At 40.4% G+C, this 14554-nt stretch overlaps 2 protein-coding genes across 4 annotated transcripts in view; one reads left to right on the top strand and one right to left on the bottom strand.

Annotated features, from left to right (window-relative positions):
- Positions 1-4166, top strand: part of LOC102203625 (complement receptor type 1) — an 8169-nt gene extending 4003 nt beyond the window's left edge. Inside the window, exons 5-11 of one of the 2 annotated variants that reach the window (XM_005731744.1) lie at positions 1641-1859; positions 1984-2175; positions 2868-2964; positions 3228-3301; positions 3396-3575; positions 3665-3850; positions 3934-4166. In XM_005731744.1, coding sequence (XP_005731801.1) covers positions 1641-1859; positions 1984-2175; positions 2868-2964; positions 3228-3301; positions 3396-3575; positions 3665-3850; positions 3934-3956 — 971 coding nt within the window. In that variant the 3' untranslated portion in view covers positions 3957-4166. Of the gene's footprint in view, positions 1-1640; positions 1860-1980; positions 2176-2867; positions 2965-3227; positions 3302-3395; positions 3576-3664; positions 3851-3933 lie in introns of both variants that reach the window. The other variant, XM_013910508.1, reaches the window with a different exon arrangement.
- The window catches only part of scube3 (signal peptide, CUB domain, EGF-like 3), a 74579-nt gene continuing 64177 nt past the window's right edge, over positions 4153-14554 (bottom strand). For both annotated transcript variants that reach the window (XM_005731745.1, XM_005731746.1), the window contains 13 exons: positions 11173-11295; positions 10906-11022; positions 10721-10816; positions 10460-10576; positions 10152-10313; positions 9839-10042; positions 8870-9031; positions 8610-8777; positions 8375-8536; positions 8092-8289; positions 7851-8003; positions 6714-6793; positions 4153-6427 (listed from right to left, as the gene is read on the bottom strand). In XM_005731745.1, coding sequence (XP_005731802.1) covers positions 6275-6427; positions 6714-6793; positions 7851-8003; positions 8092-8289; positions 8375-8536; positions 8610-8777; positions 8870-9031; positions 9839-10042; positions 10152-10313; positions 10460-10576; positions 10721-10816; positions 10906-11022; positions 11173-11295 — 1895 coding nt within the window. In that variant the 3' untranslated portion in view covers positions 4153-6274. The remainder of the gene's footprint in view (positions 6428-6713; positions 6794-7850; positions 8004-8091; positions 8290-8374; positions 8537-8609; positions 8778-8869; positions 9032-9838; positions 10043-10151; positions 10314-10459; positions 10577-10720; positions 10817-10905; positions 11023-11172; positions 11296-14554) is intronic.

Genomic DNA, 14554 nt, shown 5'->3' with positions numbered 1-14554 from the left:
ACAGGAGCAGGCTAAGTGGAAAGCAGCTCAGGCAGTAGCTAAAGCAAAAATCTCAGGTGTGGGAGGAGTTCAGTGAGACAATTGCTGTTGGTCTCGAAGCAACTCTGGAAAACCTATCATGTGATTCAGCAGGGGAAAGCATTGGAGCTCCCCACTCCCTCTACTCACATGGTGTATAGAGTGAGTGGGGTGTTTTTGACTTCAACTGAGGGCATAGTCGGGCAGTAGAAGGAATACTTAGAGGACCTCCTCCCATTGGCATGTCTTCTGTAGAGGAAACAGATTCTGGGTATGATGGGGACAACTTGCCTATCCCCAGAGGTGAGGTGACTGAGGCAGTTAAACAACTCCTTGGTGTCCAGGCCCCTGCATTAGATGAGGTTCACCGGAGTTTCTAAATAATCTGGATGTTGTTGGGCTGTCTTGTTTGACATGCCTCAGCATCAACATGTGGAAATCTTGGACGGTGGCCCTGGACTGACCTTGGAGTGGTGGTTCCAATCTTTACGAAACAGGACCGGAGACTGTGTTCCAACTACAGGGGGATCACACCGCTCAGCCTCCCCAGGAATATCAATGCCAGGGAGCTGGAGAGGAGAGTTCATCCATTAGTCAAACCTCAAATGCAGGAGGAAAGAATGTGGTTTTTGTCCTGGTTGTGGAACAGTGGATCTTTATCCTCTCAACAGTATTTAAGGGTCCATGGGAGTTTGTCTAACCAGTGTACTTTTGTGGACTTGGAGAAGCTATTTATTCGCATACCTCACAGTATCCTGTGGGGGATGCTTCAGGAGTATCGGGTGCTGGCCTGCTGCTGAGTTATTCAGTCTGTGTACAACTGTGTACAATTTCTAGGTGGAGCCAATTGGTGGAAGGCTTTCACTTTGGTGGCCACAGGATCTCCTCTGCTTTTTGCAGATGATGAGGTTCCAGCTAATCTGGATCAGGGAAGAGTTGCTCCCCCAACTGGAGGAGCTTAAGTATCTTGGGTCCTTGTTCACAAGTGAGGGGGAAAAGGAGCAAGAGATTGACAGACTGATTAGGGCGGATAGCAGGGTCAGAATTTTGGTGTAAACTACATCAAAGCACGGATCCAACCTGCCTTGTGACAGCAGTTCAGACTGTAGTTAATGTAATGGTGTGGGAGATATGTTGTTGACACACTTTGGGCCTCTTAGTACTATTTGGGCATTGTTTAAACACCACAGCCTATTGTAGTATTGTTTCTGACCATGTCTATCCCTTTATGATGACAGTGGTCCATATTCTGTTGGCTTTGGCAATGAGTTCACTGTGATTAAATGGCCTTCATGGTCACCAGATCTCAAACAGAGCTCCTGTGGGATTTTATGGAACAAGAGATTCACATCATGGTTATGTTACTATGGGACACTTATCATGTCAGCATGGACCAAAATCTAAGAAAAAATTTTTCATTTAACTTATGAAAAAGAGAATTAGAGCAGTTCTGAAGGCTAATGGTTTCAGCGCAGTACTAGTAAGGTATATCTACTGAAGTGGCCAGTGAGTGTATTTGCATAGCCAGTTTTTCTAAAATAAGTATTTAGATTTAGTAAATTCTAACCTTTGTTCACTTATACTTAAGACATGAAATAAATGTTTCTTATTTTTACTATCAGAGGGAGGTATCACCTGCCCAACCCCAGAAGTAGCCAACTCTGTGCAGAGAACTGGAGGTGTTTCTGCATACCAGGTGGGAGAGAACCTGACCTTCACCTGCAGTGAGGGTTTCCAGCTGAATGGAGCTCAGCAGACCACATGTGACGCCAGTGGCCAGTGGAAGCCTCAACCTCCTCAATGTGTTCCCATACCTGATGATAAAATTCAACCATCACCTGGTAAAGGTTTCATATTCTTACCTGATACGCCACTTACGCTGCATTAGCACTATGAAAAATGGCCTTCATCTGAGTTTGCTAAAACTAAAGTGATATCTTCCCCTGTGGAAAATGTTTTCAGCAGGTAGCTGTGGTGTGCCACCAGCTGTCAGCAACTCCAATGTCCACCTTGCTGACAGGTTCATTACAAAGACATCCTTCTTTTCTGGGCAAAAGGTCTATTACAACTGTGATGTTGGATACGTTGCAGCAGGCGGCAGAAAGTCTCGCCTCTGTAATAATGGGAAATGGACACCACTGAAGCTTAAGTGTGAGCGTAAGTATATTTGATATTTCTTTTTGATCAAGTCTTTTTATAAATCCTAGTTTTTCCACATTTTATCCCATGACCAGGATAGGATTATTGTTGACATACAACAAATATTTTAGAATAGCATTTATTAATGTAACACTCATCAATTAAATTGTAAGTTGCACCCTTGTCCATCAGAGGATTTTAGTGGCCCTTCAGAAATCAGAAATAATTTACTCCATATCTGTTTTCAAATATCCTCCTGGAAACACTAAACAGTGAGTCCTGGACAAACCTCTACCACCTGGAGTTGACTTTTCTTACAGTGGAATGATTTAGATCATATAATATGGATTTTTAAGCCTCTTTGCTTTACTTTTTCCCCCCCACGCATTTACATTTTACCATGGTATCACCCCTGTGGGGAGTGCTTAAAACATTGCATTTCTATTGCATACTTAAAAAAAACAAAAACCCTCTAATCTAGGCTGGGTTACCACTGAGAGTAACCTTGAATTGGACAGGATTACTGCATTATCTCATTTGACTAAGTCTTGAGGCTCAATTAAACTTATCCATGGTGAGATGAATGAATGTGTTATCCAAAACGACAGCACCACATGATGATGATAGTTTGTCTTGCCTCCTCATTACAATAAAAATTCTTGAAATGCAGTACTGTCATGTTAAATTATTTCTGTTCTTTGGCTGTAAAGGAAAGCTTTGTGGCTCAGCTGGAGATATTCAGAGTGGACAGTTTGTATATACTGGAGTAGAATTTGGAGATACCGCTACAGCCGTCTGTGATGAGGGGTAAGAATTTTTAAACCTCCTGCATTCTCAGTGAATGCAACTTTGAAACAAAAGGGCTTTCAGCCTTTTGGAGTTATCAGAACTTCTGCATTTATTACTCGCAAAATGTTTTCTGTACTCGAGTCACAATTGTTATTCTACAATTGTGTAACATAACATACAATCGAGTTACTCACTGTGTCCAATGTAGAAGTGGAATTTTAGAAATCATTTCGAAGATGTGGTCTTTAAATGAACTCTGCGACCCATTTCCTGACATTTAGGTTCATGCTTGTGGGAAGTGCAACCAGACACTGCATGAATAACGGCTGGAGCGGACGCAACCCTGTTTGTGAAGGTTAGGTTGCCTATCGCACAAGCACACCACAGCTTTTAGATGTCAGTTGGTTTTCCTGAATCTCAGCATCCTAAAATTATTGTATTTCTTGCAGCTGCGGTGTGTGAGGACCCTCCTGAAGTGAGCAACGCAGAAATAACCGGCCTTCAACATGAACCTTACACGTACAAGAGTGTTATTCGCTATTCGTGTCGTGCAGGAACTCTTGTTGGAGAAAGGGAGATTTGGTGTACTAAACATGGGACATGGAGTGCACCTGCACCAGAATGCAAAGGTCATATTCTGACAGAGCAGATTGTAGTTTTTATTGTGTTTATGAATAATCATTAAAGTTGAATTCTTTTCTTTTTTTTTCCCTCACAGAAATAACATGTCCTTCACCAAATGTGCCTAATGCTTACTGGACAGGAAACCACAATCAGAAGTTTCAGTACAGGGCCACTATATATATTCAGTGTAACATGGGTTATGTCATGAGTGGGCCAGGTACAGTGTACTGTGAACGTGATGGCCGATGGTTACCTGAGCTTCCCAAATGTCAACGCAGACGTAAGTAATCAGTACTTTTTCCTGGTATGAGTAACCTGAAGTACTGTTCCCACACTAAAACTATGATTTTTTTCCCTCCCCAGGTTTTGTCAACCAGTGGGGCTAATTCCCCAGCTCTCAAACCTTAACCTTCCATATTCAGCGCTATCTGTCAAAACTGTTTAACAGCATTCAATGGATGAAAACAGTTAAGCTAACATTGCATTCTTACCAAAATGCAACTTATTTAAAATCAACCTAAGCCATTTGGGATACCTAATAACCTAAAAATGTATTATACATGACTATACAGACATTAAAACATGTTTTAAATGAAGCTGAAGTACAGTTTGTTTATTTTGATACGCGTTTGGGCAAGAACAGGTACAAACTTTTCATTCACATCTGTACATAGGTTGGGTTTTTTTCTTTTTATTCCTTACAGTTGATAATGTTATGTGTATCATCTCTAGACTAAACGGTGAGTGAGCATTTCATGAACAAACAAGCTACAAGAAAACAAGAACACCAATTCCATTCATTTTAAAAAGACAATACAAAATCCAGACATTTCTTTACATGAGCAATAACAATTCAAGTGCAAATATCATTATCAACTCCGATACATCATAGCAAACTCTTATTTTAAAAGGCAACAATTAAAAGGGGGGGGAGTAAATCAGGTTGCAAAAAGGAAAAAAAGAAACAAGCTGATTTAGGTGGGATGGGTCAGTTTTTGGCAACGTGGGCCAAGTGAGCGCATGGAGAAGTTGCATATTGGATTTTAAGATATAAATCAATGACTGAAGCTGATAATAAAGTGAGGATTTTATAGCTGACGAGTTGTGTTACTTGGCCCAACATCGCATTTGAGTCCAATATGTTCAATTTCTTTGTCCTCCTAAAGTCTGAGTCTTAAAATACATGGGGTGACAGTGCCAACCACTTCACCAAGATGCCACCCCTTTGTTACATTTCACCACACATAATGCATTTTTCTAAAAGTAGTTACATTTTAGAAGTTAAATATCTTCACAATGACTTACATTTAATACAAGGAGTCGCAACAAGAAAACAACCCAAAACACATTTCACAAGTTTTTGTGTCACACTTGGCTTTAACCAAGAATTCATTTTCAATCATTGCACTCTGTATTAAAATAAAGAGAAATGACTGACTGCAAATCTAGAGCCCAAGACAACTACACATGCCTTCTCTTGGGAGGTCTTTGGAAGAGCTGTCTTCTTTAGGACAGAATAAAATTTGAGCAGTCTTGGGTGTCTTTGGACTTTGGGTCGGACATGAGGGGCAAAAAATGATTTTGGGGGCCCTGTGTAAGAAAATTGTAATTACAGAATTCAACCCTCGTCTAATTTATTTTCATTATTTACAAGACTAAAAAATAATAATAAAAATAATAAAAACAAATTATAAAACTGGTGGAATATCAATTTCCTGGGTGTAGAAACTATAGTGTATCAGATTCGGAGCTTCCCTTTGTTTTTAAACCTATAGATTATAAATGTGTAGCGTACATCAGAAAGACAATGAGACTGAAGAATTAAAGTGACCTTTTAAAAGAAGCAGCAAACATAATGTCCCTCAAAGACATTTCTTTCTCTCTGAGACATGTTCCACTAAGCATCACATTATCTCATTTCTGTGGCTCCCAACAACTTTTTTCATAATATCCACCACGTTCCTAAAATAGCTAACCACCCTTTTTTTTGTATTTGCTTTAAGTTGGCTTGGAAAAGAGCAACAGAAATAATCTGAAGGTTGGAAAATGCTGGTACAGCCTAAACAGACAGAGAATAACTGTTTTAACAGTAAAACCCTTGGAAACTGCTCTAAGAGCTCAAATATAGTCGGGCTTTGAATGAGCTGGACCGCAGCTGCGACATGAATTTTACAACTGCTCCTCCTCGAGGACAGCACACAGACACTGAAGATGGAACCAGAGTTACACAACACTTGCACAACACTTACAGTCATACTTATTGGTAGGAGTTGAGCTCATTTAAGCAAATACAATAACAAGCTCAGACAGCACGCACAAAACATCACTCCTACTGTCTGAAATAGGCGTTTCTATTGTTTGTTTTCTTTTTTTGTGTGTGTGTGTGGTTTCATTGCACAACACAATAGAAACCAAACCCACTCACAATACTCTATATCCCCACTAAATGTTTGAGCTCAGGAATGCAGACCTGTGCTGAATGGTAACTGACCAAAAAAGAAAAAACAAAACAAAAATGGTGTTGGAAAATTTCTCAGGTCTGCATAGTGTTTATTGTCAAAGCCTACAAAAAAATAAGAGGGTAAACGTAAGAGTATGTCTCGTGTTTTTAAGTCCTGTGAGAGTTGCGCGATGTGGCCTATAAGATGGAGGGGGATATCGGGGGGGAGGGTCGCGATCCGGCGTGTCGGCAGCTGTGTGGCTTTTACTTGTATGGTCGCAGAAAAGCAGAGACTTTGCTGCTTATGAGACGGATGAAGGAGCGGGGAAGCAACTCGTTGGACTCCCGAGTGGTGTACTTAAAGTAGTTGTGTGGGTGAGCCAGCACATCAAAGAGAGTCTTTATCAGTTTTTTATCCTGTGAGGAAAAATCAACAGGTATAAAGTCTTTAATGAAACACACTTTAGTTCTCAGTTACTGCCTTAATCACATTTGAAGGTGTTGCTAAATACTGGGAAAAAAATTGCAGCTGTAAGAGAACATTAATCTCGTCAATATTAACGCACCGCCTGACTCACAATAACAGCTTTGTTTATTCTTACGACACCTTTCCTCTTCAATGAATCACCTTCGCAACAATGAATGATGCCAATGATGCATACAGTTAGCAGGAAAAGGAAAAAGAAAAGGGGGCTGGGCTAACCTTGAGGATTTCTTGATGGTTTTCAGAGGCGTAGAGCCTTCCGTCTCGCACTATGTCCTCTACGAGCTGTTCGTAGTCCTCTGAATTCATAAAAACAACAACGCATAATATAATCCCTGCTTGCTTTCTCATAGCATGCTGAAAACAGGTCATGCAAAACAAGTTAGGTGGTGAAAAAATAAACGCAAACATGGCGAAAAAACTCATTCATATCCTGGAAAACTCCCTTTGACTCAACTTAATGTCACCTTTTTGTAAAGGGAAACTACAGTGTAACATTAAAGGTGATTCATAGGCAGGTGTGTGTTTGGTACACACCTAAGCCATCAGGGTGGCAGAGAAACTGATTAATCTGTCAGACAGTCACGTTTTCCAGCCTCTCTGTAGCATTCCTTTCCTTTGTATTTTGGACTGTTAGCCATAAAAAATTATATTTTCCTCTATTTTACAACTTTTGTTTTTTCTGAATAATCGATCATTTAAAATCAGATGACAAATATATAATAGTAACAGTTAATTGCAGTTTTAAATGGCATGTCCACCACAGTTGCACTCTGTTTTTGGTGCAAAATATGTAACATTTTAGTCATGACGGCAGATATGTTTTTTGTGCTGCAAGCGTTATTCTCGTTAAAATGACATTAACGCCATAACAACCGGCAAATCTCCAGTTACGCCGCAAATCTCCGTTGCGCAGCCCCATGCACGGGTGATCCGCGCTAACTAGCTAACGGAGATTTGCCGCGTTAATGGGGTTATGGCGTTAATGTCATTTTAACGAAATTAACGCTGACAGCACTAGTTTCCATGTACACTAATTAGCCAATCATTCAAATTAAATGTTGTCCATCTTTTTGCAAAAAAAAAAAGCCAATATGTGTTGTTTTTACACAGCTACACTGACAAAAATAAAAAGACTGTCACCTGCCACGTTTATGTTTACAGTTGTTCAGACCACAAGTGTGACATTTGTATATATTAAAAATAATACTGCCCGGATACACTGATCTCACTAGAAATAGATTTATTTTATAAAACAACCCTTTAAGGACAAAATAAAGTCTGTCAGAAAAATTTTAGACGCATAACAGTTCACAATCTAAGCCATCTGGTGAGAAAAGTGATAATGTTTCATACCATCATAAGTAACATAGGGGATCTGAAAGCCTCTGGCGCTGTTAGCCTCATTAGACTTGAAGTTAATCCAGAGACGTCTGGACCGAGCTGTGAAGGCGATGGGCCGCTCATATGTCTGACATGTCTCGTAGGTGGTGATGGACGTAGCTGACCCTTGTATTAAAGATGAAAAATGACCAGGTTTATAGTGTGATTAAATTACATTAATTAAATTGAAAGCTAATGAAAGAGGGCCACTTACAGTTCTTCCTCATAACCAGCACATCTCCACATTCATCCTCTGAAGGCAAGAAAATCTCCGGCACAACAATTAGGATCTTGCGCTTGCTGGGTGGGTTGATGTTCCAAATGCACTCCACATTTGCAGGGTAATTACCAGGATAGTTAGGTGACTCAATATAACCCATAAACTCGCCCATCTCCCCGCCACATTGCCTGTCTAGACGCACACAAACATATCAAATTAAATTCAAGCCCATGTCTGAGAAAAATGAACAACACAAAACACTCATTTTCATACTCACTCTTGCACTGCGAGACACTTGTGGCACCATCAAAATCAGTGGTGGTATTTCCAGGACAGGAGATGCAGTAGTTTTGTTTAAACTCTGTCTGATAGGTCCCCACAGGGCAGCGGATACAGCGGTGTACTGTGGTGTTGTAGTAATGACCTGGGGAACAATCAACTGCAGGGAAAAAGTAAAAATATTAAGCGAAGAAGTTTGGATTTCTTCCCCCCAGCAAAGATAAAAAGTTGACCTTTGACTTCACAGTCGTGGAAGGAGCTGGCCCCTTCCCGCTTGGTGCTGAGACCTCCCCCACAGGGAAAGCACAGGGTCCGTCCCAAATCTGGTTGGTAATTGCCCTGAGGACATGGCAGGCAAGGTTTGAATCCACTGCTGGAGTAGTACCCTGTTGGACACTGGCCTGGATTTGATGTGAACAACACAGGGATCAGGCTTTTTAATGAGTCAGAAATGGATGTTTAACATAGTCCGTGAGACTTTAAACAAGGCTACCTGCACAGGAGGAGATGTTCCGTGCGCCCACAGGCCCATGGCCATCGCTTCCAGGACAGAGGTCACAGGCCAGCTGCCCCTCTTTCTCCTGGAAAGTGCCGGGTGGACACTGGACACAGCGTTCCTGCTCACCGTGGTAGTAAGAGCCTGGCAAACATCTGACTGAGAGAACATCCACAATGGCTTCAGTTAGATTAGGACACACTTAGCTATAACTCCTCATTAACTAAATCTGTAACGTGGATGGATAAAATATGCATTTGTTATTTGTATCTGGGATCATTTCTATTAATTCTGGTGGTTAATCTTTGTAACACATGAGGAGAGCAAACCAGAGCAGATGAACACAGTTTTTTGTTTTTTTGTTTTATTGTTATTGGCACCTCAGGTGATAGTGGGTTCCAAAGTAGCTTGCAGGGGCAGAAGCAATTGGCTAAAACAGCTTAACTTGCATGTCCTTTATTACATTTGCTAATTGGATGCAGAGCTGGATTATAGTAGAGCCATCGCATGATACTGGATGACACTTAAATCAGCTGATCTCCTAGGGTTGTGGCTGGGTCTGATTGGGTGATGACTGATTAGTTTTATTGTGTAGAGACCTCACCTGAAGACTAGCTAAAGACACACCTTCTATGAAACAATGATGCACAATGTGACATTTCGTAAGGTTATATTCTGACATTTAGGGTGTACTAACACTGGGCACAATTGCTCTGTAATATAACCAACAGTCCAACCAATCTCCGCCTGGGCCCACCTGTTCAAGCAGCCCAGGACAGAGTTAACCAGACTTGACGCTCAGGTATGACCCAGTGCTCCCGTTAGTCAAATTAACTGAACTTTGGAGCTCAGACGTGCTCATGTGTGGTATTTATTGGCTGCTGTGAGTACATCCTAAGTTTCTAAATACATCCTTGCAGCAAAATTAGCTTATCCAAGACTACCATTTCTGCTCTCTGGTCTTACCACATCGGCCACTGTCCCTCTCCCAGCCTGGACCACAGTTTTCCTGAATAGGAGCAGCCTGGGGAAGTTTTTGGGCCACCTCATATTCCAAACCAGCAACTCTGATGAGGAAGCGCTCCTGGTTAATGGACTTCTTCAGAGCCTTGATATAGGTTTTAACCTGCTTCTCCATCCGTTGTCTCAGGCAGCTGAGATTACAACTCCCTGGATTGGAGTCCATAAAAAATTTAAATAACATTTTAAATAATTATGTCTTAAGCACCAACTAAGTTGATCAAGGTTTTCCTTTGGGATGGAAAAAGAAAAGTCCAACCTGTAGCATCTGTAGGTTTGACCTCAGCTTCCAGCTCTAATGTAATGCGTGTTACTTCTTTGTTGGAGGGGTTGCGAGCACGTCGCCCTTTAGCTTTCTTGGAGGAGTCACATTTAAGGTTGACAAATGTTACAAGGCAGTTGCTGCAGGGCTGCCCTCCTCCTGTGGACACACAATATCATATAATATCTTTAAGGCAGCACCGGCATACATTGCTTGGATCTGTTATAGAGCAGTCAACCTTTAAATATTAAAATAAATAAATAAACAACACATCTGTAAAGGAACATATCCAGTTAAGGACTGACCTTGTCCCAGTGTCCGTCCTCTGTCCTCAGTTCGGCCAGGCAGCTTAGGATGCAGGTGACATTTGGCGTTTTTGATCTTGAAAGAAGCCGTCTGCTTTACTGGAGGGGCCAGAGCCTCTACAGACAAACACAGCCCAGTGGGTAGGAGGACACTGAAACATCACACTGCCATCCCTGCAAAGACAGCTGTCTGTGCTGTTGTGATTGACATGTTGGGTCCTCGAAAACTCTGCGACCATATGAATATTGAGAGTGACAAACCTATGCAGCTCTGACTGCTGTTGGAGTTCAGCCTAGTGGGGGACTTCCCTCTGAGGATGGGGATACCACAACTGACAGAGTAGCTGTTATCAGATTCTGTAAAGGTTCACACAAAAATAAGTCCATAAACTAATCTTTTGGATCTGAGATCATTTGTGACTCGACTCTGAATTGCGGTGACATACCTGCCAGATAGTGAGCCTTAGAAGCACATGTAAGAGAGCAGCTCTCTTTCTTGCCAGTCTTGCTGCAGGTCAGTGTAGCCTTTGGTGCTACAAGCCCAGGAGGACATTTCACAGGCTCTGAGAGAAAACACAATCTACAATGTATCACATAATGTTAACACCAATAAGCTGGCGTAGAGAGAAAGACTGCACAAGCAGTATGTGGAAAAGGCCCGCTTCGAGTGTATGTCAGTGAATCAACCACTTGGGGGCAGTGCTGCTACATACCAATACAGTCTTTCTTATTCCAGTGCAGCTTGTACCCCGGTGGACAGGTACACTCATAACTCCCCAGTGTGTTGACGCAACCGTATTTACAACCTCCACGATTTATACTGCACTCGTCGATATCTGTGAAGAGAGGTGTTAACATAAGTACAAATGTCCTGTGGACATCTGAACATGCCTGGAGAAGATCAAAAAATATCAAAGGGAAAAGGATTTTTATTGACAAATACGGCAACAGAAATATAAAAACAAAACAAAACAATGTGATTAGTCCAAAACAATCTGGAGTCAATTCTGCTGATTTACATGAAAGACAAGCAGGCCTCTTATAAAACAGCACAGCTATGAATGACGAGTTCCTGTAAGCTCAGTTCCATTCATCCTCACGCTCTGGAAAGATTAATGCGTTTGCGTGTAAACAGAAGTGATTTCTCGTTTTGATGTCACCCACATTCAATTTCATGGTCAAAATTTCTCTGCTCTTCAAGGAGAAAGACTTGTGGCAAGCAGTAAATTATAATCAACTTTTCAAACACATGCTGAGCTAAAACCACTAACAGCATCCGGGATCCAGATGCAGTCTGGCTGCCGTCGATGCCAGACAGAAAATTAGTTTAGTGAGTGGAGCTGAGGATTCGGCAGGCTACGGACAAGTGGCACTGGGAAAGAAACGGAGATAATGGCAGTGATTGATGATCTTGCTTGCTGATATGAAATGCTCTTTCTTGTCTCATTCAATTATTCACTCTGAATACAAACAGTCTGCGTGCCACTGCACTCCCCGAAGAAGATGATGACTTCATCAGTAGCGCTCTGCTGTTCTGAAGCCAGAACTGCTTGAAAATGTTGTGAGGGATGTGCTGCTTATCCTCTGCATCAAAGCACTTCATTTAAAGGACAAAGAGCTCTAATGAAAATCTGATGGAAGCAGAGCTCATCTGCCAGCAACTGTTGTTTTGACTTCTTTGTTCTTCCCAAATTTGAAATGTGACCAAATAGACTTATTCTAACATTTCTCCAGATCGCTTTAATCTTTTTTTTTTTGCTTTGCATGCTCTAACAGAGCCGATGTAGAGACGAGCCAAGAAAGGAAAGGGCAGAACAAAAAGACGATCTGACATTTAGACTCTGCAACTGCTTTGTATCATGTAGCAGAAATTTAGGGTTCATAAAAATGTCAAAATCTTTTAACTGTAATCAGTTTTGTGAGCTTAATCGCCAACCGGCACATGTTGCTTTTAAGAAGAATTTTTCCCCAAGCGCAATCTGGGCAGTGTTTTCTGCATTGGACAAATATTTATAAATCACCAACCCCCTCCTTTTATTTTCTTTAAAAAAAAAAAAAAAAGAAGAAGAAGAAGAAGAAAGTTCCACTTTAATTTGTCCTTTTTTTGTGGTTTGGCGAGCAGCCGTGCAACGGATCAATCCAAATACTGGAGTCGAGGGGTGATCATATGTCAACTCAGAGCAATTTTTAGATTTACTTTTACATTAAAATTGATTTTAGTTTAGGTTACAGTTAGTTTTGGACATTAAGAGTTTTGTTTCATAGTATTTTTTTTTTTCATCATTTGTAACAAAGGAAAAACAGCAAAACCCCCACATTTTTTAAGATTGTAAGCACTACAAATATTTCAGCTACATCCTATAAACATGACACCAAACTGAAAATATGCAATTTCAAAAGTAATAAAAATTGGGCTTATTTTTTTAAAAAAAAAAAATGCAAATGTTAAAATTGAAGACATATTTATTGTGCAGTACATACCTCTCAGTTTGCAGCTGCATGAATATAATATGAGTAATTTGCACGATTTTTAATGACTATTTGGCGATTCCAGAGTTGTCCTTGGAATAAAAAGGCACTTACGGTGCATGATCCTACATTACATCAGCAACACTGTTTGTATTGTGTGATAAAATTTGTTCCTTTCTTTATAGCTTAAGAAAAAAAACAAACATTCTGTAGCTTAGATGAGTATCTTATTGTAAGCAACAGAAACTACGAGGGGCATTTTATTCTGCATTATGCAACAATCAACCCTCAAAGCTACGATAGAGGAATTTGTATTCATGTAGCACATTCAGGATGAGTAATGATTTATTTTTTAAAGAGCAAATTTCACCGCTTCGAAAGTGTGACTACCTTTTGAGCTTTAACCTGTTCAATCAATCATTTTTCCTGACACAGCAACATTCGGCCATAATCGAATGAATTTAAGTGGAATTTAACTGGAAATTGGTTACAATAACCTGCCTTCAACAAGCAGGTTATTGTAACCAACAAGATTACAGTTTGCAAGGAATTTGTGAATTGAATGATCGTTTTTTTCTGTTCGCATTATTTATTTACTAGGATTGCATTCATTACATGTATTGATGTCAACCCTTTGTATTATGTGTCCCACATTTTCTTTCCAAGATTGAAAGCATTTGGAATTTTACATTTACTCCCTCAAATGTTTTTTCAGGTCAGATTAAACCACCCAAAGAGTACATGGAAGTTTATAACAAAGCAAGAAAACAAATATTTGCAGGGTATTTAGTGTCCAAGTAATATTTAGTAATATATTTCATATATTTCAAATACAATTCATAAGGTTAACATACATACAGAGCACCATAAATGCTTAGTTTATGACTCTTTTGCCTAATATTGATCTGCATATGGTAAACAACCTGCTTTTTGGAGGTTTGCAAAAGAAAAACTGGTTTAGAGAGAAGCTGACTAGTAAAAGAGGGTAAACTGGCTTGGTTTAGAGGGGTGGATGAACTAAGGGGCTAAACCAAGTTCCAGTACAAGATTGTTTTAAACTTCTAATTATTGAAAGCTGCTCTATTACAGCCCAGGAATACAATTAAGGAGCTAGAAATAAGCCTAATAAGCCCCCTTTAAGTATTTAGGTATCAACTGGAACCCTTTTTGATGTTTAGAGATCTTTTTCATAGATCTATGTACAAACATGTTTTTCGTAGGATAAAAATGCCTTTCTGCCACGGTAAATGCTGACTGGATCAAATGAGGTAAATTCAAAAATACTTTAAAAGTATTTAGTCACAAGCAGTTTGAGTCTATTTTTTAAAGCAGATAAGCAAAATGAGCAGATTGTTTTGCTAGCCGAGAGGGAGAATGGCTGGATATACTCTCACTTGGGAGGAATGTTGACATGCCTCGGCACAATGCTTAACAGCAGGTCACTGACCTAATTGGGTTTGTTTAGGGTGAGTCTATTGTTTAACACCAGATTTCTGAATTGTTTGGCAGCCATAATGTCCGCTGATAAACCACAGAGGGGATAACATAACCTCATACTGTTGTGGCTGGGGACGAAGAAAGTACAGCAGCGATCACCATAAATCTCTGGGGTTATCTAACAGTTCC

Source organism: Pundamilia nyererei, unplaced genomic scaffold (genome assembly GCF_000239375.1).
Source record: "Pundamilia nyererei isolate P.nyererei 1_Seehausen unplaced genomic scaffold, PunNye1.0 scaffold00044, whole genome shotgun sequence".
In the NCBI taxonomy this organism is placed as follows: Eukaryota; Metazoa; Chordata; class Actinopteri; order Cichliformes; family Cichlidae; genus Pundamilia; species Pundamilia nyererei.
The sequence above is the reverse complement of the archived record's forward strand: the minus strand, read 5'-3'. Positions and strand labels throughout refer to the sequence as shown.